Source organism: Ictidomys tridecemlineatus, chromosome 2, assembly GCF_052094955.1.
Source record: "Ictidomys tridecemlineatus isolate mIctTri1 chromosome 2, mIctTri1.hap1, whole genome shotgun sequence".
Lineage (NCBI taxonomy): Eukaryota > Metazoa > Chordata > Mammalia > Rodentia > Sciuridae > Ictidomys > Ictidomys tridecemlineatus.
In genome coordinates, this window is record NC_135478.1 from 198,519,010 (window position 1) to 198,546,952 (window position 27,943).

The window sequence follows — 27,943 nt, forward strand, 5'->3', positions numbered from 1 at the left end:
TTAGAAACAGTCAATATAGAAATCAAGGTGTGGAGAGCCACATATTAGAGGAAAGGATACAGCCTGCAAGTGCCATAGAGGACAGAAAGAGAGGTGCATTGGCACATGAGAAAACTGAAGAAAGGAAGGAAGAGGAAAAGTGCCTCATAGGAAGGAGCAATTGGAGTCCACAACTGGGCCGCTTTTCCCTCTGCTGGAGAGCCCTCAGACATAGGAAACCAATTTGAAAACTAGACTGCAAAATGATCCCTAACACAACTGGTCAGAGATAATTCCCATACCATCCATGAATGTTATGCAGCAAAATCTTGATGTCCTTGCACTTATGTACTTTCATTTTTTTTTTTTTTTTTTTGGATTCCTCTAGCACAGGACCTCTTCACTATATAGCCTATAAATAAAGAAAAAGCAGAACCCTGGGAAGCAAGAGTCAGTAGGCTCTGGATGCTATCCCAGAAAGATTGAGCTGTATTCCTCATCAGCCCCTGGGATTGATGATGAATACATCCTACTCATCCATTTTTAAAGAAAAAAAAGATTAGCAAACCATAGTGACTCACTAGGAGGCCGCCAAATAATGTGCTCTGGGTAGAGGGATTCCTAACTACAGATAGAAAGGCCCCACCCTACCATTGACTGTGTCACCCCACGGTACTTCTTGTCTGGCTTTTTGAGGTACTCAGTGACTCCCCATGTTTGGATCTTTTCATTTTTCTGGTGTCCTGTTACACTTACAAATTTTCTGATAGTATAGAAGTTTGTGAATGTGTTTGGACACCAAATTTTCTACCTGATTGTTCAGAACATTCCTGTCTTCAAACACTTTTGGAAAAATTGGGATTTTATTTAGAAAATTGTTTTGAATCTTAAATTAATTTGGGGGGGGAATGACACCTTTATAATGTTTGACTATTATATTCATTTATAAGAAAATTGATGGGTTTTTTCTTTTTTTTTTTTTTTTTTTTACTTTTTAAGTTAATTTACAGACAAATTGACATCTTTACACCATTGAATCTCCTGAACTACATACAGTGCTTGTTTTTCTACTATTCAGGTACTTCGTGTCTCTTAAAAAAACAAATTAAAAAAAACTAGTTTTCTTCCTTTTGAAAGTTCTTTTAAAATAAGTGGCATTAGTCAGAAATAACAACATGAAATATATAGGATCAAAATGAAGAAAACTTTTTGTTTAAAGAGACATGAAGTGTCTGAATAGTAGAAAGGGAGTGAAGAGAGGGGAGGGGATATGGGGATAGGAAGGATAGTAGAATGAAACAGACCTTATTACCATATGTCTATAAGTGATTGCATGACTGATATGATTCTACAACATGTATAATAAGAAAAATGAGAAATTATACCACATTTATGTATGATATATCAACGTGCGTAAATGTATTCTACTGTCATGTGTAACTAAAACAAACTTAAATTTTTTTTAAAAAAGAAGTTAACGTGTAAGATTATTTTTGGTGTACCATTTCCATCTTTCTCTTTAAGGATACATGTTTTTGAATGCCAGGATCCATCTTCTTAAAAATGCTACAGAATTTTTTTATTATACCCATGCCAGTAGTCAATGTGAATAGAGTTGAGTTAATCAAATGTTCTTGTTCAGGACTTGCCATTAATAGCCAGAGTAAGAATCCACATGGCACTGAACTTAAGTCATTGCTCATCTACAGTCCTATATGCACCTAGTAGGCTCCTAATAGAGCACCCATCACTGGGCTGCTCAGGTTCTGGGTTCCCTGGGACAGGTGCAGATGCAGAGCCCTGTGTAAAAACAGATGGGGGCCCATTGTGTCTCCCGGTGTATTTGGGTTGTGAAACAGAATGCATGAGCAGTTGTCTGTGGACTCATCTTTAGAGTCAGTAGCTACTTCAGCCCTGTGTACCGATCAGACTGACTTCACCACAACTTCTTATGGAGAGCCAGAATACTATCTTATCATTGATTTTCCAAGAGGATCGACTATTATTTTGGTTGATGCATCAGACCTTGATTTGTGTCTCCTTGTGCCAAACTCTGTTCCATTTGATTCTGTTTATCTTCAAAGCACAAATGGGACAATGACCAGTTATCAGTTTTGGTCTTGTAACAAAATTGTCCCCTAGTTCTATGAGTGTCATGAAAGCAAAGGCTTCATATTTGTATCTTCCACTTCTCCTCTTCCTCTACTTGGAACTTGTGCTGTTTTGCTTAACCGAGGAGTAATTATCCCTAGCTCTGTTTCATCTCCACAGTCTCCTTTTCCCCCAGGTCTTTTTTCCTTAACTACCCTAAGTAAATTTTCATTTGCTCTCACAAATCACTATCATCTTCCCTTCATCAGAAGGTGTAGACCACACAGCTCTCTAAATCCTCAGCCTCCGCTTTGCCGTCGCTGGTCCCTGGTCCTGGTGGGCTCCACTTAGCCTGCCTGTGTCAGCAGATGCTGTTGGTCACTTCGCCACCTGCCTTCTGTAAGCTTGTCTCTTGCCTTCTGTGCCCGGATGACCGTAACACTGCTGTGTATTGGAGGCTTCTCATCCCTTCTTAGGTCTCTTTTTTTCTTCCTCCCACTCCATATAAGTTCTTCCTTCAGTTTTGTTTCCCCCCCCCCAATCACTCTCCTGCTTCTGATTTATGTGGAATCTGCCCTCACAGGTGTCTCCATTCTTTTCTCCAAACTCACTCTTCCTTGCCTTTTGTCCTATTTCTCTTTAAAACCCTTTGTTCCTCTTAAGGAGATGCAAAAATGTAGGTTCTTCTTTGCCCCATATTCTGTAGCCAAACCCTCTTGGTCTCTATTGCACTTATTACTCACTTCCTAGTTCATTACAGAGTAATTGTTCTAATTGTGGACTTTCATTTCTCACCTACTCTGCTAAAACCCTGATTGTTAACCCTAATTGCTCTCCCTGCCTCAGGGCTCTCTTTCCCTAATACCTCCTCTTCCACTGCTCCTAGGCACCTTCCTGATATGTAGATACTAGTCAGACTACTCTCCAACTCCTAAACTGTGTTTACCCACTACCTTCCTTCTACAAGCTCACATGCACCAAATCCAGTATGCAACCCTGTCCATCAAGATGGTGTCACAGAGCATCCATGATTTGGCCCAGCAGAGGGCTTTTCAGCTATCCTCTTCCATACCACTTCCATTGCAGTAGCAGTATGAGTGCTCGGGCTGTCACATCAGCAGCTCCAGGTAGAATCCAAGTCCTATCTTTCCAGCTGTGTGACCCTAAGCAAGGTAAATAACCTCCTTTACTCCTCTCAGCTTTAGTTTATGATCTTAAAAGACGTTATGATCTTAAAAAGACCAACCCAGCAGTGGAAAAAAAGATTATAAACTCTTACCACAGTGCCTGGTTTAGTAAGCACTCAGGTGAATGCTGGTGGATGATGATGTAGATCTTATCATCTTTATAAAAATGTTAGTTGACGGGCATGGTGTTACTCATTTAAGTATGGCATGCCTTTGGTCACCCCAGTCACTGAGGTTTTGTGCAATTTCTGTCTGGACTACCTAGGCTCTAAGGCCTCTTCAGTCAGTAGCCACCATGTTATCTCATGTGCTTTACCACTTCCTGGAACATCCCAGCCAGAATTCTTGCCCTCCTCTGAACTGTCATACCAATTTGTCTGGACCTTAACTCTTATCACACGGGAATAGTTTTGCCTTTTCTCACATACCATTTCCTACACTTGTAAGTCATGTAGTTGTTGAACTCCATGGAGAATTCTTTATTCTGCTTGCTTTCCTGGTAACCTAGGCAAACTGCAATATGAGTTGCAAAGTGAAATGCCCTAGACTGGGCAGCTTAAACTACAGAAATTTATTTTATCACATTCCTGAAGGATGGAAGTCCAAGATGAAGGTATTGGCAGGTTTGGTTTCTCTGAGGCCTCCCTCCATGGCTTAGAGATCTCTGTCTTTTCCCTGAGTCCTCACATAGTCTTTTTCCTGTACTCTTACGTGTCTGTGTTTAATTTCCTGTGCTTATAAGAATACCAGTGAGATTGGATTAAAGCCCACCTTAAAGACTTCATTTTTACTTAATTCTCTTTTTAGAGGCCCCATCTCCAAATACATGGTCACATTCTGAAGCGCTGGTAGTTTGGTGCCTCAGAGGGGTTAGTCATGGTCAACTATGACTTATGGTACAACACAATTCAGCTCATAACAATTGCTTTAATCTTTTTCTGGTCTCTATTTACTCCTAGGTAAAATCTCGGGGGGGGGGGGAACACCTTGAGTGACTAAAAGAGTCACAGTATATGTAAAGCAATACCTAGTAGCTCCTGGTGGACAGGAATGCTTTCTTGTCTTGTGTCCTTACAATTCCTGGCACAAACTTTGAACACAAATGCTTATAAATATTTAGTGAACAAATGAATGAATGATGGAGTTGTAGAAGTGGTCTTTAATAGGTGTGTTTCTTTCTAAGATGGATTCAGTAACAAAGACTATGACAGGAAACCTGTAGAGAAGAAAGTGTCCCCACTGTAAAAACAATATGCCACACGGAGCTCAGTATGGAAAATCTCCCCATCCTCCTTGTCATACTCCAAAAAGTCATGGGGAAATGATTTGTGACAAAATTGCATGCACAAAAAAAAACCAGTATCTTCACACAGCCAGAGCTCTCAAGTGATGAGAGACAAAGACATTGCACACAATAGGTGTTCCTGTTCGTTGTCTGCCGATTCACCTATCTTTGATCTCTGTGAAGGAGCAACATGGCTAAGGTACTGTGAAATGAAGTCTTTAAGGTGGGCCACAGAGCACCATTCTGGCTGCTGCTCATCCAACTCCTGGTCTTCATTCACTGTGGTCAAGCCGCGGTGATACTCAGACCCTGTGCATCTGATGATAAGCATCTTCTCTCGGTGCCTTCGAGTCTCGAATTTCCTTCCAGCCTGACTCCAAAGGACCTGTTTCATCTTTGACACCTTTACAATGTGCCACTTTGAGTCTGTAGATTCTTTCTTCCTGAGTCTACCAGGGGTTATTTTTTTCCTGGTATCACTGCACTCTTTCCCCCTGATGAGCTCTCTGAAGTGGATTTGTCTCTTGCATCATTCTCAGTGATGAGAACTCAGTTGAAAGAATTGGTTATCTGTCAATTGGCTTGGAGTCAGGGAGCTAAGTATTTATATTTGACTATATATACATTGTTCAGAACTTTTACAAGCAGTAGTAAATACAGAAGATAATAGACAACAATCTGTAACTAAAAATTGTACCCTTTAATAAAGCAGCATTTGGTTATGAGATCAGAGGTAAAAAGTGAAATTTACTCTCTGAAATAATATGGAAGACTTGAGACTAGAAATCATAGTCTTAAGGAGGGCTTAGTAAACCCTCGGAACTTAGTAAACCCTTGGAATTAACAGTGATTGGCAAGCATGTTGGCACATGCCTATAATCCCAGCTACCTGGGAAGCTGATGCAGGAGGCAGTGAGGAACTGAAGGAACTCTGTCAACTCTCATTGCCCAAAATAATTATTTTTTTTAATAAGGGCAAATGCAGAAATTATTGAGCTGTGTAGAGTCGGGTGTAGAAGGCACTGTTTTTCACAAGCTCTGCAGGTGATTGTGATTTGCAGCCAAGGAGGAAAGTCAGCTCATTAGGAGCAGAGGAAAGAAACCTGAATGTGTGGAACCACTGTGCTGTCTTGGGCACTGTGTGGCAGCTGGACATTCGTGGTCTCTGCTCTTCCTGGCAAGCAAGAATTTGATCCATGTGGGGGCCAAGGCTGGCTCTTCACACAAGGTGCTCAGCTACCTCCTTACCCTCTGTTGCCAGGGCTTGAATGCAGGTGGGCTGCACTTCTGTTCTCCAAGAAGATGGTATGCTCTGATTACACTTTATTTTATCTCCAGTAGAGATGATTTTACCATTGTTGGCTCTTTTAGAAATGAGCCCTCAAGCTAACTCTATCCAGGTGAAACTTTCTCATCAATTTTGCTCCTGTAAGATCTTTTATATTTTAAATTTTTGTTCATTTTTGTGAGTCTCTTGATACCAGTTCACTTCTATATGCTTCATTTCATTACACTGTGTGCTTCTGAAGCACACACAGAATGCTTATCATATACTTAGTGTAATTACCAAAATCTGTTTCATCTCTTCATTCTGAAGCCTTCAACAACTCCCTTCATGACCCATTGAAAAGACAGATATAAACCCACAGAACACTAAGGGCAGTAGACAGGCAGGGGATGTTCTTACCATGTAAGGCAGTGGCAGCATATGAGCCAAGCAGGGCTGCTCTGAGCCATAGAGTAAGGGAACAGGCTGCCTGTGGACCAGGACACCCACCCTCTGGGGTGCCATCCCATTCTCTGCTTCCTACTTTATGAGGGCCTCCTGGGTCTTTCAGTGAGCCCAATCCACGTTGTTCCTACCAAGCTCATTTGGCTCATCCCCTTAGAGGTGAAGCCAATGAGCAAAACATGATAAAAGCAGCCAAGAAGAGATAGTCTGCCATTGTCAACACTGGTGAATGGTGTTCCCCTCTAAATGAGGACAGAGAGGAAATCCTTGTCTGTTTTTAAGAACAACTGTGTCTTGATTATGATATCAGATTGGTAAAAATGGAAAAACAATTTGATTTAGAGTTAGTAAATGAACATTTTTCTTTGAACTTATGCACAAGAATTTACTTTTCTTTATAGAAGTAGCACATGATATCTCTTTCTATATGTGTGTGTACAAATATATATATATATATATATATAATGTGTGCGCGTGCAGGTGTATATGTGCAGATGTGCGCGCGCGCGCGCGCACACACACACACACACACACATACACACACATATATGAAAAAAATAGAAGAAGTAAACTATTTGAAATCTTACTACCCCCAAAGCACCACATTGGTGTATGTCTTCTGTGTAGTAGGGTACATCAGGGGGAAAAGCCTACATGTATTTTAAATATATTTAATGTTTAGAGTTTCTACTTAATAGTATCTATTGAATATTTCTCCACAGAATTATTTTTTTAACTGCACAGTATCTCAATATGTGGACATGCTCAATTAATCTATCCCTTGTCATTGTATATTTATTTTGTTTCCTACTTACTGTCATCTATTATAAATAATAATGGTCTTCAAAGACCATCTTTGTAGCCAGTTATAATTAGCCAAGACCATTTTGTGAGGCTGCATACATTGGGGACTGAGAGTAGAGAATCTACCAAGAGGTAGTTTGGTGTGATATTGTACCACTTGCCCTGATGACATCTACTAAGCTATAAAACAGCAGCTCTGTGTCTGTGGTCTGGCTTTGGTGAGGTTACTGTAAAACAGGTATTCTGAACTGTGCTATATAGTAACCTTAGTTTGGCTATATAAAATTTAGTATATTCATGACAATGAATAACAAGTTGAAGTACACTATGAAATAATATAATTGCTGGTAATAAGCATAGGCTTAGCTTCAAAATAGCTAGCTTAAAATTTCCTGTATAGTGCATTTTAAAGATTTCACTAATGTTCTTGGAGGAGTGGCATCCAGCCATTTCTGGAATGAAATAACACACATTGTTCATAGTTTAGACCATAATTGATTTAATGCATATTTTTACTACTTTGACATACCATTTTTCTTATATGAAAAGAATAATTCTTTCCACAGGTAATAAATAAAATTATAATTCTATAAAATGGTATTTGATGATCCACAAATTTTTTAAATATTAATTTTTTAGTTGTAGTTGGACACAGTGTCTTTATGTCCCTTATTTATTTTTATGTGGTGCTGAGGATCCAACCCAGGGTCTTGTACATGCGAGGCGAGTACTCTACCACTGTGCCACAAACCCAGCCCCCACAATTTTTTTTTTTTAAGATTATTTTTTAACCTAAGTGGACATGTTCTCTGGCTGTTTTTTGCTTTTTTGCTACTGTGACCGAAAGACCTAAAGAACAATTTGAGGAGGAAAAGTTTATTTGGAGACTCATGGTTTCAAAGATCTCCATCCATAGGTGGCTGACTTTATTCCTCAGGGCCCGACATGTGGCAGAACATGATGGCAGAGAGTGTGGTGGAGGAAAGCAGTTGTGAGCAAGGCACCTAGGAACAGAGAGAGAGAGGGAGAGAGAGAGAGAGAGCGCTCCCCTCACCAGACAGAATATAAACTCCCAAGGTGTATCCTAGTGCCCACCTCCTCCAGCCACATCCTACCTGCTTTTAGTTACCACTCAGTTAATCCTTATCAGGCGATTATTTCACTGATTGGGTTAAGGCTGTCAGAACCCAGTCATTCTTGCATTGTCTCACACATTAACTTTTAGGGGACACCTCACCTCTAAACCATAGCACTGGTGATTTTTGAATCATCCTAGAATCACAAAATCCATTATTTAAGAACATTTGTCCTCCTTGTTCCCCTCGTATTCGGAGAGGCAAATATGTCTCTGTATTTGGATAGTACATGATTTTATTTCTTCCTCTGCTTATGTGGCTTTGAGCCTGTGTGGCAGTTGCTTGTACTTCAAAGAGCCTTTGCTATTCTATGAGGATTCAAGTGAGGCCAATGGGAAATCTTCTGGGCTTGGTGCTCTCACAACCTCCACATTAAGGAGGCAGGATCTCCACCTGAGGCTTCTAGACAGTAACTGTATTTTGATTCAAGCTTTTGATCAACAAGCTGTTTTAATTGATGGGACAAAGACTAAAACTAGAGACTCTTTAGCACAGAACTTTCTAAGCTTTATTGAGAATAATTGTTCATTTCTTTGTGACCCACCTTACCATTTCCCAGTTTGATCCTAAATCTTCTCTTTATCTTTTTAGGCTGGAGGCTCCCAAGTGATTTTTACAAATCCTTTAGAAATTGTCAAGATCCGCTTGCAAGTGGCTGGAGAAATCACCACTGGACCCCGAGTCAGTGCTCTGTCCGTCCTCCGAGATCTGGGGTTCTTTGGCATCTACAAGGTATCTATTAATCATTTGTTTGAATTGCTTGATCATTTGCTAAACTAGTAACTGTTCATCAGCATGAAATTGACTTTTCCTGTGAAGAAATGTTCTTCTGGAACCCATAGGGAGGTACCCATTCTGCCATCTGCCAAAACACTGACTTCACAGATACACAAATCCAAGCTGACTACGATGTGAATGGTGTCCACTAGAGCTGTTCAGCACAGCTCTTTACAGCATCACTGGCTGGGGCTTTATTTTGATTTGTTATTGATACAAAAACCTAATTCTCCATGTCCTCCTTCATCAGGGATATATGCAAAAATCCTAGGGCACCATCTTCAGGAGGCATCCTGAGTTCAGTTAACCCATACCAGGGCAAGAATTTTATTTTCTATCCTACACATTGGCCCTATCTGTGTTTTCTATGTCTATGTCACCTCTCAAGTATTATAAATCTTAACCAGTTTTCATTTAGAAATGTTTTTTCAGAATTATTTAAAAAACAAACTTTCAGAGGATATTTGAAAATTTTCATTCACATCATTCTACCATAAAGTTGTAATGAAATATACCAAAATCATTTGTATATATGCCCTGCTCTAAGACTATCACCATTTTTCAGTAAGATTCCAAAAAAATGTTTAGACCAACTTGAATAAGTAAACCTTTAAGAATATAGGGGGATAAGTCAAATGTATACTTAAAGTAGTTTCTTATATTTACACAGAAATTATAAAAACAATTATATGAAATTAATAATGGTTTGTTTCTATGGCTAATATCAAGAAATGTCTTATTCCAATTATTCATGTAAATTTTAAACCAATGTCTTGATCACTACTTAATTCTTTTTTGAATCATCTATTAATGTGGTTTTACAGAGCATACTGTCTTCATTTTTACCCTCTGCAAGATATAGCTCTTTTGATCTTCGTGTACAATATTGTCCCTGGAAATTTTATCCCACAGACATGTAACATTGAGAGACTAATTTCTGTTTTCCTAGTCTCAGTTCATACCGAGTGGGTATAACTGATCCCCATGGATTTCAGTTTACTACCATATTGCTTTTTAGAGAACTTTTTAATATCTTGTTTTGACATTCAGTGTAGCATTTGTGAGATCTTACCCCAATACTTTTTTCCTCCCTTTTTTGACTACCCAGAATTCTTCAGGTGATCTCACTAAATATCCAGAATTAATAATAATTGAGGTTATTTCAGGCAAATCTACATTCCCCAAATGATATTTATCATGGTCAAGTGGTTAGAAAGAGCACCCCATAAGCTGAGTCTTTGTAAGAATCAAATACAATGTGATGTCCTCCTTAATGAGATTGATCTGGGGAGATAGGAACAACTTGCCTTATTTACTTAAGCATATGTGGATTTTGAGAATAAAAATGCTGATTTTTTTTTTAAAGTTGCACTTAAGATGCTCAATCAGGGATTGTGCAGTACGCAGCATTCTAAAGCTATTTTCTTTACCAATTCATTATCCAGCTATAAGAAATAAACAGTATTATTATGAGGCATAGCATAGATCAGTTTGAAATCATCTTCTTTTCTAAATTTTTAGGCTCTTGCAGCGTATAACACCATGTAGCAGCTTGTCATTTTGACAGGATGCCAAGGAGTCTTTCAGTGGGGCTGTCTGGTAAAAAGCACTTGGGTACTCTGATGGTGACTGTCATCAGAATTCTAGATGGATAAAATGGTAAAAACTTGTTTGCTGATACAGAAACAGGGCCTGTTAAATCACCTGCAGATGTTACGAGGCAGAGACTTTGTGCTTTTCATCCTCACATTATTTCATAATCTTAATTCCCTTTAACACTCTTTGGAAGTAGTTGGTATCCTGGTTTTGCAGTCGGGTGAACAGAGGCTGCCAGCCTTGGTATTTGAGCTGAAACAGAGGCTCAGAAGTTGCTTGTTTCCACTTTTGTGCTAAAATTGCTTTACTGAAATGAGCAGGATTGCTCAAGTTTGAGCAGGAGAACTCTCCCATGTAAAGTTAGTTTAATTACTAGTCTAGTAATTTAATCTAGTTCAGAGGCATTCCACAGAGCTTGGCGCTGTCTCACAATACACTGGTTTTTGGTGTATTGATAATTACCAAGTGAAGTCACTAGTGCTTTGGGCTGGAAACTTGGTTTCTTTGCAAGAGAATGACCTGGCAGTCTCCACCTTCATGCTGGCCATCCATATCAACTGAATTCCTGGAGACTTGTGAGTCTTCTTTAGGTGGACATGCACCTCTCTGTGGTGTCTGCTTCTTTCAGTCAACTGGCTCTTGCCTTACCACTCTAGCTGATCCTCATTTTTGATATCCTGGCTTCTAGCCTCTCCCTTGCCTAGTGACATGGGTGCCAGCCCCACCCCACGTTACCTATCCTTCCTCACCTTTCCTAGTCAGAAATCATTTCAGTAGATTAAGCTCCCTCCATTTAGGGAGCATCACAGCTTTAATATTGCCGTGAATGTAACCTGTTTTTGTTTCAAGGTAGCTCTTTTTAGCAATAGTGCCTTTCTCTGTTTGTTGCCTTGATTGGGTAGAAAAATGCAAATGGCAAGAAGTGAACTAATAAGCCTGGTTTGTGTCCTTCCCTGTGGGTCTTAAAAGAGACCACTGTCATAGTTTTTGTTGGGACTGGTAATCTGCCTTCTCTTCCCCTGGGGTCTTTTGTTTGCTCTGTTAACATTACAATGGCGTGCACAGGAGGAGTGAGAGGTTGGCTCTGTCTGTGTGTCTAGGCCTGCTGAGCTTAACCTTACCTGAATTGGACTTAAGCAAGCTTTCTGTTTTTCTCCTGAATTGACTTGCAAAATACCTAACTATCCTGCAACTTCCCAGTAAATGGCAATTAGAATTCTTGCTTTAGAAATACATTTGCAACTGAAAAAGAGTGGATTTGGTAAACATTTCACATTCCTGAAATTAGAAATAGTTTAGAGCCAATATAGGAAACTATGTAAACAAAGCCCCCCTCTAACATAGTGACATTTAGAGAGCTCTAGTTATAGCATGCAGAAAATAGGTGGTTGAAGTAAAGTCAGAATAAATCATTGCCTTTGGAAGAGCTGCCTGATTGTGATGTAGTTAAGAAAAAAATCTTTAACATATATTACATTTCTTAAGAATGTAAGAGGTTGGGACTGGGTAGAAGAGCACTTACCTAGCATGCATAAGGCCCTGGGTTTGATCCTCAGCATTGAAAAACAACAACAAAAAACTGGATGTAATTATCTTTTCCTAGAAAGATTTTCTTTTATACATAAGCCCCTGGAGTATAAAATAAGTCAGATTCTCTCATAGGAAAGAAAGTTGCATTCATCTACTTTTGAATGTTACCTATTCCATAGGAGCTGTCAACTTATAAAATTTGTTGTTAAACATTAAATGGCAGCAGAGCTATCATAGGTCCAAAGGTGCTTCCTTAGGAAGCCCAGAAGAGTTCATGCCTCTTTTCGGAAACTGTTTAGTAAAGCACTGAGAGCTAGGATCCATCAAGCATTGTTCAAAACAGTTTTCAAATTGCATAATCACAAATAAAACACTATACTAGAAAGTTGCTTAGGAATATGGGCTGTTGTGTTCTGATCAAAGGCATTCATTTCACCCACTGTGTTTGACAGTTTTCAAGTGTGTTTCTCAACTACCTGCATCAGTGGGTACCTGAGTTCATCCATTGTGTCTAAATGAATATTGAAGCTATTGTCCATATCTTGCAAAAGCAAGCAATGATATATCTGTGTGTTCTTGTTTATTTTGTTACTTCTTTCAAAGGTTTGGTTTTTTAAATCTTCAAATAAAATACAAGTTGATATTTTTAAAACCTCAAACTATTGAGAAGGGTATATGGAGGGAAGTAAATTCTCTCTCCAACCTTTACTTTTCCATTCTCTTCAAATAGTTGCTGCTTAAATTTTTTATAAATCCTTGGAAAAATTTGTCTATTTAGATCAGTATTGTCTCCTCATCCCTTTCATTCTTTCTCTCTCTGTATTTTAAACTTTACCAGTATCAATATAGCCTGTGGTGTTTTAGTACAAATAGAGTACTTCTAGGCACAATGTTTCTCTTTCTCACTTTCTCTCCTTGTTTTATTTGATAGTGGTATACAATTATTTAAAAGTTTTTTCTCTCCCACCACGTCCATGCTGGGTGTAAGTTTTTTTTTAACTGATTTCATATATATATTAGTTGTAGTTGGACACAATACCTTTATTTTATTTATTTATATTCGGTGCTAAGGATTAGTCCCAGGGCCTCCCACGTGCTAGCCACAATCAAGCCTTCTGGTTTCCTCTTAATGAATACTTATGTTTCTTCCAGTGTGGAAATACAAGCAATGCCTGGTGAACTTCCCTGTGTTTTATTTTGATAATTTTTTTTGTTTTTTTAAATTAGTACATTAAAATTATACATGATAGTGGCATTTGTTACTTATACATATATACACACTATGCGACAGTATAATTTGGTATTTTGATATTCTTTTATAAGTGTGTACAAAGAATAAATTCCTAGGAGTGAAGATATCAGGTCAAAGGGGCATGTACATTTTTTAGTTTCAATAGGTCTAATCAAATTCCATCAGTTTAATTTTATCCAGATAACACATAGTACTTATACGAATAATTCCTCAGTTTATCAGCTTTTTAAAATTTCTTTTTATATGCATATGCCCCACATGAAGAATGAAATTGTTTAATTATTGCTTTGAGAATGTGTTGAACACTAGTTGTCTGACATCAAGGGGCATGCTTTGGTTTTACTGCCACCCTAATGGCTGCTCTCACTCTCCCACTTTTACTTCTGTCTTCATCTGGACTTTATTCTGACTTTGACTCCAAATTCATTGTTATTACAGCAGCTAGAATGATCCATTTAAAATGTAAGTCAGATTAATTCACACAATACACTTTCTTAATATTTATAGCAACTGTATTCACAGTTGCCAAAACCTAGAGGCAACCAAGATGTCCTTCACTAAGTGAATGAATAAACAAACTGAGGACATGCAGACAATGGAATATTACTTGATGCTAAAAAGAAACAAGCTCTCAAACTGTGAAAACACATGGAAACAATTTTAAGCGCATATTACTAAGTGAAAGAAGCTGATCTGAAAAGGGTACATGTTACATGAGTCCAAGTACATGGCATTCTGGAAAAGGCAAAACCGTAGAGACAGTAACAAGATCCATCAGTCCACTTTTATTGGGAGCTAACTATGTGCCTGGTGCTGTTCTAGCCATGTGGGAATATTGAAGATATTGTCCATATCTTGCAAAAGCAAGCAATGATAGATCTGGGAGATGGCTGGGAAAAACCAACTGGCTGCTCACAGTTTGGTGAATAGGAAAAGTCTGCCATCAAGAAAACAAATATATAACACCAGGTGGTGCTTAGACCTAAAAGGCAGGGTAAGGGGATGTAGAAGGGCCAAAGAAGGGCCGGGCTGCATTTTAATAGGGTGGTCAGGGAAGTCCTCTAGAATGAGGTATCTGGGCAGAAACCAGAAGGAAATGAAAAACTAGTGGGCTCTACAGAAACTGCTCCCCAGTGGAAAACCTTCCAGCATTTTCTCTTGCAGTTAGAGCAGATCTCCAACTGCTTGCCTGGAGGCCTTTCCTCCTCACCCTCCATTTTGTGTCAGCATCCTGTGAGCTAGCTCTGCTGGCTTCCTTTGCTTTCTTCAGATATTTCATGTTGCTCCCTTTTGTTCTTCAGTCTGCCCAAAGGCTCTTCCCCTAAACCCTTAGCCCAACAGAGGCCTTCTCAGCAAGACTGCCAGGCCACTTACTATTGTGGTCCCCTTTCCAGGTCTCCAGCAGTATGCATCACCATCTAATGTCCTTCTCTGTGTGTCTGTGTCTCCCTTATCTAGAGTGTATTTGTAGCAGCAACCTTTCTTCATTGCTGTTTTGTAACTTTTCTGGCACTTAAGTAGATACCTGATAAATACCTATTGAGCCCATAATATAACTAAAAGCCAGGTGTTTCCACATTATTAGAGGATATTAGAGCAGAGAAAGTGGATTGGTGAATAAAGACCAAAAAGATCATGATGTTGGGAAAGTCAAAATGAATAGGGGGGGCTATCTGTATCCAGTTTCAAAGGCACCCATTTCTCCACCCAGCAAGCTTTGCCCTAGATGCCCTAGACCAGGGCTACAAAAATAATTTAGTAAGTGTGGTTTGTAAAGACTTCACCATCTTGTGGTGGCACTTAGCCAGGTTCACAGATCCACAGTAATTATGTGCATACGTTTGAGAAGAGCTGTCCAAGGGAGTATGCCCAGGCTATAAAGGAGGTGGAACTGACTCACAGAGATATGGCAAGGAAGACTTTCTGAAGGAGATGGCCTTGAATAATGAACACATGAACCAAGTGGAAGGCAGAGATGGATGGCCTGAGCAGCTTTATGTTTGAGAAAATATAATTTGGCTTCAGTGGGGGAATGCCAAGGAAATAATCATAAGGTTATTATGGGGATTTTATTAAAGTACATATATACAAAGAACACAAGGTGGAGCTTAAGCACATAGAGCGTATGATGTACTAGTTATTATTAATTTTTAATTATACAATACCAATTAAGAGATCCTTGCAAAAATACCTAATTCTGTCCCAGGCCTAATTTCTAATATTGTGTGGTCAGCAATCTCCTCTAAGCTAGGCATTCAACTTTGGACTTCAGAATAGCAAATAAAAAGGAGATGTCTTGAAAAACATTGTTTCTATAAAATAGTTCCCAGAGGAATTGAAAGTGTTAAAGAAGCCAGGGGAAAGAGATTCTTAAAACACAGGACAAGTGAGCCTAAGTGTCCATGCTCAGATGAGTGGATAAACAAAATCTGGCAAATACATATAAAGGAATAGTATTCATCCTGAAAAAGGGAGGAAATTCTAACACATGCTTCAACATGGATGAACCTTGAGGACATTATGCCACTTGAAATAAACCAGTCACAGAAGGACAGTATGACATACTTCCACTTGTTTGAGGTATCTGGAGTAGTCAGATTTGCAGAGACAGAAAGTGGGATGGTGGTTGCCATGGTCCGGAGGGAGGGGATAATGGGAGGTAGTGTTCAATAGGTACATAATTTCAGTTTTGCAATATGAAAAGGTTCTGGAGTATGAATGCACTTAATCCTATTGAACCGTACACTTAAAAATGCTTAAGACAGGGCTGGAGATATAGCTCAGTTGGTGGAATGCTTGCCTCACATGCACAAGGCCCTAGGTTCAATCCCCATCACCACAAAAAAGAAAAAAAATGCTGAAGACAATAAATTTTAAGTTTTGTGTATTATACTACAATTTTACCAACTGAGCTATATCCCCAGCTCCTCATTCACCAAATATTCACTGTGTGCTAGCACTTCAGTAGGTACTGGAGTTTCAGAGATGTATATAGTATCATTGCCTTTTGTGTGATCAGTATTGAGGGCATGAGAGAATATAAACATAAAATTCTACTGCCATAAAGTTCTTTTTAAAAGTTTATTTTAATAAAACAGAAAATTCAGATACAAAGGGTTATCTAACAATAACATAATATGTTCCCTAGCTCCAAGCAGCAGTAACCTATCTTTCCAGAGACAAACATTTTTGCCAGGTTTTTTTTTTTCTATTGTTTGTTTTGTCCTAATTTTGTTGTTTCTTGCTGAGTGCCCACAGGATTAATTTTAAGACAGGTCTTTTATCTTAACTTTCAGACTATAATATACTGCCCTTCATGGTCAAACTATATAAAATGATGCTACTAACTCACTGTTCATAGTGGCTGTGAATATATTTTCCAGAAGTAATGGATATGTTTCTGTTTCCATTAAGTCAGCCTTATATTCTCTGGTTTCCAGTTGTGACCAAGGTATGCATTTAAAAACTGGCTGGCTTAAGAAATGTTAATTGACTACAGAATGAAACAGATAAATGTGTCATGGTAACTAAAGAGGTCTATGGGGTCTGATCAACTTAGTAAACTCTTATAAACTTATTTGGTAGAATTGGGTTTTTCACTAAATAAAAGATTGTATCTTAGCCTTATAAATGCCAAACCCTACAATGAGTGATTCAGGTATGAACTTCCATTTTCCACTCCAACAGGACAATATACTTTTCATTGATGATATTTATTATCATTACCTTTTATTGGGGGTCTTGTGCCAGATATTACACTAGGTACCTTATTCTAATCATTGGATTTAAGTTTAGTGTGTAAAAATTTTGCATTTCATGGATGAGAAAGTTGAGGCACTGAGATTCTGAGAATTTTACCCAATGTCAGAGAGATGATCTGAGGCTAGGTTTCTGATGACAAATCCTGTACTGTATTCTTGCTCCTAAAATGTACTATTTTGGGTATGGAGAAGCAGAATTCAGATGTAGTTCTATATTTAAGATGATACATTTTTAATATTTTCTTTAAGTTGGGTACTTCTCTGAGAAGTCATCCTCTTCAGGGAGAGAGCTTTCAGAGAGTTGCATGGAGTGGTGAGGCACAGAAAACTCCATCTCAGTTAGCTAAGTAGTCATAGTCATTGATGTTATAGACAAATGGCCTCACTGATATACTAAGAGAAGTTGGGGAAAAAGCGCTCCCACCCCCCAAATTTGGTGATCTACATTAAGGGGAAAAAAAATTAGCAAGGGGCACTACCTACATAATCATTCCATGTTTTAAAGGAAATGTGTCTAGAGATAGTGTCGAGTAAACAGCTTAAGTATCTCCTCTAAAAGGCCTAAACTCTATAGGGTTTTCAGCCATTGGCAGATCAAAAATGATCATCCAGTTAAAAACAACTTAAAATGTTGTACAATGTTTTGGTGGGTTTTTAAAAATTATTTTTAGTTGTACACAATACCGTCATTTTATTTATTTCTTTATTTATTTTTGTGGTTCTGAGGATCCAACCCAGAGTCTCGCATGTACTAGGCAAGCATTTCATTACTAAGCCACAACTCCAGCCCCCTCTACAATGTATTTTTAAAAAGATTTTTCAAATTATAGCAAAGAAATTAGGAATGTTTAAGCCTAAAATGAGGTGAATTCAGCAGAACCATAAAGCTGACTTTTGCCTTGAAGACATTTGCCAAACATCTGAAGTTGAGCATTAATTTTTTTTATTGTAAACTTTGGCATATGCTAATGACTTTTTTTATTTGTTCTAATTAGTTATACATGACAGCAGAATTTTTAAAGCTATGTGGAACAGCTAGGTATTGCCTAAAGAAGTAAATCTAAAAAGAACAGGGTGGAGATTAAGGTAAGTCAAGCAAAGGACTTCAGTGACAAAATTTAAGGGGATATTCACTTCCAGGGGCCAGCCCTATGTGTGCACAGCCCTGATAATGAGGGTTTCCTTGATGTGTCTGTTCTGGGATCACTAATCTTAACCCTACCTCTGGTCCTAAAGAAAATCATCCCTTATAACATGGACCACAAAGAGCTGTACCCCCAGTGGACGGGTAAAATAATAATGCCTCTTCTACTCTGAGTTGCAAAGAAAATTGCCTTACTTCTCAGTGGAGGAAGAGAAAAGGCGCTAGGGAGGAAACCCTCTCCTAAGAATCAGAAACCCTGAGCTGGTCTCACATGGGCTTATAGGCTGAATTTCTATTTCTTTGATGATCAGAAAAATGTCAAGCTGGTAATTTATTTTTTAAACAGTCTTGAACTTACGGTACTCCTTTGCATCTGACAAAAGCAAACATAAATCTTCTCTAGAGAAACCCACATTCAACTCAGGCCTTAAAAATTTTCATAGATTGTGTTACAAGGAAGTGAACAAGTCACATTAGAAAATCTCAAGTCATACAGGCAGTGAGGCCCTTTAAGAAGAAATAACAAAAACAATGGGGAAGCATTGTTTGATTTAATGATTGGGAGATACTAGGATCAAATCCAGGGTCTCACACCTGCTATGCAAGTGCTCTACCACTGAGCTATATTCTCAGGCCTTTTTTAAATTTTATTTTCAAATGGGGTCTAGTTAAGTTGCCTAAGCTGGCCTCAGACTTGCAATCCTCCTGCTTCAAACTTCCAAATAGCCAGGATTTCAGGCATGAGCCACCATTCCTGGTTATAAATTTTTAAATTATCAGAAATATTAAGTGAATTTTTTAAAAATTAAAAAGTGAAAATATTTATAATGATTAAAATTTAACAGATGGCTTTGACAACAGATTGAACACAGTCAAAGAGAGCATTAGTGAACTGGAATATGTGAAATTATCCAGTATGCATTTCTGAGAGACATAGAAATTGAGACAGAGAAAAGTATGAGATGGTCTAATCGGTATAAAACAAAACTTGAAAGAAAGGAAAGATGAGAGCTGAAGATTTTCAGATCTTATAACAGCCATTAATCCACAGACTCAAGAAATACAACAAATTGCAGTTATGAGATAAAGGTAATCCAAACTACACACAGTAGACTAAAATTGCTAAACATCAAAACTAAAAAGAACCTATTAAGTAGCCAGAGAGAAAGGCAGATTTGCTTCCAAGGGGGCAACAGTTGAACTGACAGTTACTTTAGTAATAATGACAGCTAGGAGACAGTGTTTATAAGATAAAAACTTTTCCAGCTAGAATTCTATACCCGGTAAAAATGTATTTTAGGGACAGAGAGAAAAATGAAAACATTTTAGACTGGAAGAACACATCACCAGTAAAGACTTAATAAAGGAAATTATAAAGTGTACTTCAAGTAGAAGAAAATTGATTACAGGTGGAAATGCAACAGAAATGAAAAGCAAAGAAAGTAATAAATGTTTACTCATTGCCTTAATTAATTTATATATGTATGTCTATGTTTATACATGGTAATTATAAATGCTTAATGTTTTAAGGTAGAATTAAAATTCATAATCATAAAATGGGGATTGCTTGTAATTTAAGTAGTCTAAAGAACATGTGTTTATACAAGAGGAAAGGGAAGACAGCAAAGACTGTAATACATTAACCAGGCGTATTAACATTCTCAGTGTAAACACCTAGACGAAAAATAGACTTTGCAGGTAATGCTGTGAGTGGGGAAGAGGAAGGAAAGGTAACAAAAATTGAAAAGGTGGGATGCATGTCACAGATCGGCTTTGTGAAGGTGGCAAGACTGGCAGCTTGGAGACTAAAGGTCCATGTAAAAAAATTCCAGTCCATGTAAGTGATGAACATCATCAATGACAAAGCAACATACAACAGCAGAACGGTAGAGAGTTGGGACTGACAGTGGCATTTACTTTAAAAAAAAAAAAAAAGAAAAGAAAACTCGGGGTTGCCAAGATTATCTTTTTAGAATTACAATGAAATTAAGGAGAACCTAATGTTTTAAAAGTCTATGAATTAAAAACCAAATAGTAAACTACATTTTATATTCAAATGGGTGTCATTTTGATGTTTAGTGATATCAAATATTCATTTATTGGCCAGTTTATTTGGTTTCAACACCACTGACAATAACATAACAGGTCTTGGCACTAGTGATGTTTCTCAGCAAGATGCTAAAACTCACTCTGTTCGAGTCCCCGGCACCTGAGATCACCATTTCTTGACTGGGCAGAAGGCATGCTGTCAGGCTGCATATCTAAGGGTTAACTCATTTAGGGGAAATCACAAAGAATGCTAAGGGATCAAGACGTGACATGCTGCCCATTGTTTGTAGCTCCAGGATCAAAATATACAATTATACATGCCAAATAAATTCTAAACCTGTAAGGTAGGAAAAGAGGGGTGGCTCTGACGACAGGTGCCAGAAGCATTAAATAACCTTCTCAGACAAGGTGCACCACTGTTGTCTTGAATGCTGCAGGGTCCCTCAGTCTGGCATTTTTCCCCCATGCTAGACAATGTGTATTCACTGCTGGAGTCTCTGTTAAGCCTCTGTCTCCCAGACCTGCTGGCTCCTGGTGCCCAGCCCAACACAGAGGTGCCTTTGTGAATGTAATTACCTTTCCCTGTATTAGAAATAGTCTGTTTAGAGCTGTGTTTGCAGGTACAGCTAGAATAAGCAGGAATTAGCATGCAAAAAGACCTGCCCTGGCCCCGACTTCTTTATCAGCACCACCCTTCAGGACTGGCTCTTTTCCCAACTTGGGATTGATTGGGCAGGTGTGATACCATCCAAAATGAAGAACTTTGAAAGAAAAAGAAGAAAGGCACAAAAGATGTTGAATGGGAGATAGCTCTAGGAGTGGGGGGTACAGGGAAATCCTGACATGTTGTATCTTTTGACAATCTCCAATCAGAGAGAACTGCCAGAGTAAACCCAAATGGATGGTTCTAGAAATTTAAGAATTGATTAAAGCTCCCTGAGGCTTTCAGCACAGTGTCCACATCAAAAAGTCAGGAGAAGCAAAATAAATGGTTCTTCTGCCGTGATGGTAGCCTGGCCAGCATCTCTAAGCCTGTCTAGTTGGCCTGTGGTGATTATGGACAATGAACTTTAAGTGAAATTGGAGTACCTTTAAAGAACCTTCCTAGACCTCAGATATGATGAGTGTGGAGGGCATTAGAACAATTCAAAAATGGAAGGGGCCAGAGTTCAAGACTGTTTATATATAGGTCTACCCAGAGATGCTTTTTGTTGTTCCTATCTGTCATAGTGGGCCTTTTATTTAAAAAGAAGAAAAAACAATGATTTCCTTTTTTTTTTTTTTTTTTTGGAGATAGTACTTTAGTGGCTAGTAAGAGATTAGAGGATTGTATTTTGCATTTGGTAATTTTCCTCAAATGATTTTACTGTGTGTACAAAGGAAAGTCAGGGCCAACCAGAAAATTTCTTAAGAGCAGAGATGCCCAGAGAATCAGGAAAATAGACTCCAGGCCAAAGAAATGTAAGGATTTTTCTATGGGGCAGAAAAATTTGGAGATTTATTTTAAATGGCACACACTTTGTAATTTCCTAATTTTTTAATGGCCAAAGTAATTATTTCTGTGTTCTTGATGCAGGCTGTGGGATGGCAGAGATTGTTTTCCTCTATTGCCCAGTTGCTTGTTCAGAATGGCTGATTGCTTAGTAAAAATTATACGTGGGGCAAGTAGAATACAAGTTAAAAGGGTTTGTGTTTTGATGTAGGACTAGAGAATAGGTGTTCAGGACAAAGTGAAGGATTTATCAAGGAATCTGAGAGAGAAACTTTTTCACCCTTGGAGCTTTAAAAGCCTTTTTAACATCCTGCTTCTCTTTTCTTTGTGCAGGGAGCAGCAGGTCAGGGATTGCCTAAGGGGGCCTTGTAAATTGGCACCTGCCTTTGTGCCTACAACCTGAAGGAAGCGGTGAGGAAAAGGAGGCCAGGGAAATTTAATGAGTGTGCCTGTTTCTCCAGCCTTTTGCAGAGTTAGCTCTCTTTGGGAATTGGGCTTTGATGCCTGGAGTGTAATGGAATTGAAGGCCACCTCCTGGCTCAACCATGGTAGTTATTTGCTGTGTAGGGAGACACCTGAGCAGGTGCTGGGCTGGGAAACAATACAGGTACCAGGAGAGGCAGGGAGATAACCCTCCAGTCACATTTGTCCCTTACATGTATACTCAGTGCACTGGGTACTTTATAGAAGATTTTCACAGTAATTGCCTCATTTATTACTAATGAGTCCAGTCCCTCCCCTTCCCTGAAGAAGGTGACCTTTGGTGTTTTGTTGTTGATGTTTGTTTGCCACTGGGGATTGAGCCCAAGGGCGTTTATCACATCCCCAGCCCTTTTTTATATTTAGAGTCAGGGTCTCACTAAGTTGCATAGGTTCTCACTAAGTTGATCAGACTGGATTTGAACTCATGATCCTCCTGCCTCAGTCTCCTGAGCTGCTGGGATTAAAGGTGTGCACTACCTCACCAAGCACCTTTGATATTTTTGACAAGAAGTTTGTTGGGACTCATCACATGGCTATCCAGCCATGCATAGGAGGTAGAAGGAGTGTGATCTTACCACGTCTTCTCCCTATGTCAGTGGATGCATTTTTAAGTTTGAACATCCCCTCTGTAGAGCAGGGACGGTGGCTGCCCACAAGTTCCATCTCTTCTTGGACTTTTTCTTTTTTTCAGGTAATTGGAAACCTAAGTCCTCTTACATATCCTGACATTCACTTTGGTTTGCATAATTTACTCAGCCCAATTCCTCTGTTAAAAATGCAACATATTCTACCACTTTCCCTTCAGCCTTGCACTGTGAGGTTTCTCCTTTCCCCCGGTTTGTTCCTTTTCATTTGTTTGTATGTTTAATTTTGGCCAAGCCATTTTTCCTCTCTGCCATCCAGTGTTATTGTCAAACATCTCTTGAATTTCATCATACCTCTTCCCAGGCATTTCTCCCAGGGATGCATGACTTACTATCATGATTTCAGGAAAGGAGGGAGAGGGTCTGCTTCTGGGGTCCCTTCTTGAGGCACCCAGCTGCTTCTTTCATGTGCCTTTACTCTTCTTGTGTCTTAGGGATGTTTCCGATTTCAGGTTCTGTCTTCTTACCTGTGTCTTTTTGCTCATATTGAAATCACATAGCATAAGACAAATCAATCTGACTCCCCGGTGCCCTCCTTCCAACTTTAGCATTCTGGTACAAAATGACTCTTTTCTCCTAGGTTTTGTAGTATTCCCAACAAATAATATATCTTTGCTCAACTAAAAACTTCGTTTGTTTTCTAATATATTTTTTCCAGCATGAATTATTGTCCTTCTGGAAATCTGACAACATATCTGAAAGCCTCCCATGTCTTTTTTAGTTGTGATTTTTTTCTCCCTATGGGAATTGGCAAAACAAAATGAGTATCTTCAAGAACACGTGTTAGGCCCCAACTAACATAGATTTTGCAAAGTCTGTTATAAATTAAATCAGATTATAGTTCCTGGCCTCTGGTTACTTACAGTCTGAAATGGGCAACACTGATAGAGGCAGATAAAGGACTTGAAGAAAACTCAGAACAGTAATAAGAAGGTGTAGATAGTGTAGAACCATGTGGAATCCATCCCTGTCTATGTTGTACTTAAAAATTCATCAGTGGAAATGTGGTATGTAGGGTTTAAGTGAATGAAGAAGTTGTATTTAAGACGTTGGAACTCCCATCTTAGCAATCATAAGAAGAAGAAGAAGATTCAGTGGTAGATGTACCTTGACTGATCAGGTGAATGGGGCATTGATAGCTTTACCTGACAGGCATCAGGATTACCAGGGAGAGGAAACTGGGCAAGTGAAGGAAGTCATTATAAAGCTTTGACAAGGGTGAGAATATTCATCCTGATTCATAGGATAGCCCAGTACCAAGGTTGGCGTAGAGTTTTGGAAACAAGAAGTGGGGGGATGGGGGGAATATAGGCAACATGACTAAAGAATGAAGGAAATATTAGATCATGCCTGGCAAAAACACAAATCATACACTGAATCTAAGGAGAAGAGAAGGCATAGTCCAGAGCCACTCCACCATGATCTCAGCTCTGGAATGGTTGGTAATATTTCTGCTCACGGAAGGCTGCAGAACATTTACAGTACTCGCAGTAGTTATCTCTGGCTGGTGAAAATTAGGAGCAGTTAAATTTTTAATGCTTCTCTGAATTTTCCATGATAAACACTTACTGTTTTATAATCAGGAGGGGGAAAAAGAAGTATTAGAAAATATTACCAGCAGTGATATGAGGAGAGCACAGATTGAAATCTGGCCTTCAAATGTGAACAAAAGAGCTGACAGAACTTACAGAAAGACACGAAGTCAAGAAGGGAAAAGGTAGAAAAAATAAGAAATTAAAGGGTGGTCGAGTACCCTTAAGACTAACTGCCTAAAATATGACTTCAAAAAACTAATCATAAGGCAAAGATTTTGGATGCTACATATGAATATTGATATTATAATTTACTTTTTTTGCCTTGAGAAAGCTGAGAGAGATGGGAGAAACCCTTAGAGACCTGAGTTTTGGACCTGTCTCCAGAGATAACTCCAAGATATACCCTGAACAAGCCCAGGGTACATCCTTCAATAAAAGCACAATTGATGGATTATCCTGGCATCAGTTTGCACATATATAAAATGAGCAGCTTGTGTGCACAGGATGTCATGGTTCTTAATTTCAGTTAGACACTGAACAGTTCAGGAGTGCACACGATACAGAAGCATAGGCTGATTGTGAGATTGACTGGTCCTGTTTTGAATACCCATTTGCAGAGTGAACGTAGGTTTGAGACATGCTTCAGGCATCCATGGGTGAGTTGACTGAGGAACAGCCAACATGACAGAATCCAGATTCCAAGCATTTGTTCTGGTTGCAAGGATGAGCCAAATGGGTATTAATTTAATGGGATTAAATACAAAGTCCTACTTGTGTTAGTTCACTTCTGTATGACAACTAAGTTGCAGTAGAACTGGGTTACTAGTTTATATGAAAAAGACTAAGGGTTTTATAATTCAAAATCTCAGTTTGAGTTAGGAATGAAATGTAGATGTCAGGGGAAAAAAAAGCTACAATAACAGATGTGTGGGTGTTAAAGAACTTTGACAGATTGGAGCAACATCAGGGAGAAATATCCAAGATCTGGCATTACTAGACCTCAGTTAATGTCACTGGACATGGCTAGAACTGTTGAATCTGGATGGATTCGTTATTTTCTTTTGGGAATCTTTATAGTTGTTGGAAATTTTTAGGTATTAGAAATCTGTGAAAGAAATGGTATTAAATCATTAAGTGTTGAAAAGGAGTGATTTCCTTCCTGTGCAGCCCACCCCAAATGCAATATATGTATTGTGGTTTTCATTATAATATTATATCATATTTCAGGGCACTCATCAGTTTTCAGGGCCTCTGCATGGCATGATTTTGGCACCAGAAATTATTTATTGAAGACCTTGCTCTAGAAGCTAATTATTTTACCACCCCTTTTATGTGTGTCATAATTACAGTAAATATTTTAAGGCCTATAGGCAGGTATTTATCAACATTTCATAAACCCTGAATGGTGGGTAAGTATGTGAATGAATTAGGGGATCCATGAATTCCCAGAAAAGATACATAACTTTTTTGTGTACATGCAATTTTTTTTTTCTGGGAAAGCATCCAATACTTTTGTCAGATTCTCAAATAATACAAAAATTGGACCCCTTGCCCCTCCACCTGTATAATTTGTCTACTTGCTGTGTGTAAGCAAAAAAAGCATCTTGAGTATTGCCTCCCATCTTCTGTTGAGACCAGCAAACAGATCTTCCATGAAATGGCAATGACTTACCACCAGTGGGGGACTTAACAGGCAGAATTCCAAAAATGCTTAAATAGAAATCTTAGCATTAGAGTAAATGAGAACTCCCCTCCCACTGCCTCACACCATACAACAAAACTAGTTTTATTTTTAAATACAAGATTCAGACTTGTTACTTGAAGAATTTGGATGATTTTTGACTGTTCCCCTTTCAACTTGTGAGTACAAATTTGGTCTTCTCCAGGAATATTTTGTTCTGAGGTGAGTTCCAAAGAAGCCCAATCTTCTCAATGGGATATGTGTTTCATGTGGTTTTTTTTCCTTTGCAAACACACAGGGTGCCAAAGCCTGCTTTCTGCGGGACATTCCTTTCTCGGCCATCTACTTCCCGTGTTATGCTCATGTGAAGGCTTCTTTGGCAAATGAAGATGGGCAGGTTAGCCCTGGGAGCCTGCTCTTAGCTGGTGCTATAGCTGGTGAGTGTCCTCCATGAAGTTCTTTTGTTTCCCCATCCCCAGGCTTTAGCCCCCACCCCACACACACCCCCACCCCCACCGTGTGCTACAACACTGGAATATTTTGCTGATAGTTCTTGACAGCGTACATAACAGATTGTTTTGAATACGGACTGAAAAGAGAGGGTGAGAAAGTAATCTTCATTCTGGGAGAGTAGATTATCAGGTGAACTTAATAATTCTGGAAAGGGCTCCTTAAATATTGATTCATTCTATGGTCTTATTGGATTCCAATTCAAGTTACATATTATTTCATAATTTCACTTTTTTTTAATATTTATTTTTTAGGTGGAGTTGGACACAATGCTTTTATTTTATTTACTTATTTTTATGTGGTGCTGAGGATGGAACCCAGGGCCTTGCACATGCTAGGCAAGCGCTCTACCGCTAAGCTATAACCCTAGCCCTCATAATTTCACTTTAACCCAAACGAATGGTAATGTTTCAGTCAGAAGTTTTTAAAAACTTGAAAATTTGTGCCCTAAAGATGTCTAACCAAAATATTGTATACAAGCTTGTCCAAAATTGAAGCAATAGTTATTATCATTTAGATAACATTTAGATATGATTTAGATAAAAGAAGCATAATAAGAACCATAACAATCTGAACTGATTAGTAGCAGGGTCCCCCACACCCCGTAAAGTTAAAGGAGTGGGATTGTGTTAATTGAATCACAGAATTAACTGTCTTCTTTTTTCCGTGCTCTGGTGAAAATACCAACAGAAAAGTATAGATATTGAATATAGGCACAGCAGGGATCGGTTTGTGCTTTTATAAGCCTCCTTGTCCTGAGACCCTAAAGGCTGGAACAATCTGGATAAGCTCTCCAGGTGGTAACAAACATTTAATGAGTTAATAAATCCTAAGACAGTCATGGAATTTCTGACTTCAAATATTTTTGGTGTGGGGGTTGGTCTCATCAGATAGGTGAGTAGAGCTATTTCCAAAGACAGCTGGAGAACAACTCCCAACTTTGAGATGTATCCTGTTTTGGGTCTCCCCTCTGCTGCCTATAGGAACCCTTGCGGGGGGGGGGGGGGGCGAAAGCCATGTAAAGCCTCCTTCATTCTTAAATCTCTGCTTTTTCAAAGGCTTTGACACTGGTTCTTTCCTGATGGCTTAAGGACCCTAGTTCTTCAGAGTAGCAACAAGACCACCATGACATCAAGGAAGCATAATTTCAAGTCTGGAATGTAGAATTCCCAGGTTTACTTCCAACCTAGCCATTGATTCACTATGTCCTGCGTATAAATGAAAAAAAAAATTTGAAAATGAATATAATACAATTTATTTAAAATTAATTACTTG

General features: G+C 38.7%; 1 protein-coding gene across 2 annotated transcripts in view; it reads left to right on the plus strand.

The window, feature by feature from the left end:
- Positions 1–27,943, plus strand: part of Slc25a13 (solute carrier family 25 member 13) — a 186,825-nt gene that overhangs the window by 150,185 nt on the left and 8,697 nt on the right. For both annotated transcript variants that reach the window (XM_078040387.1, XM_021730709.3), the window contains 2 exons: positions 8,806–8,946; positions 26,457–26,595. In XM_078040387.1, coding sequence (XP_077896513.1) covers positions 8,806–8,946; positions 26,457–26,595 — 280 coding nt within the window. The remainder of the gene's footprint in view (positions 1–8,805; positions 8,947–26,456; positions 26,596–27,943) is intronic.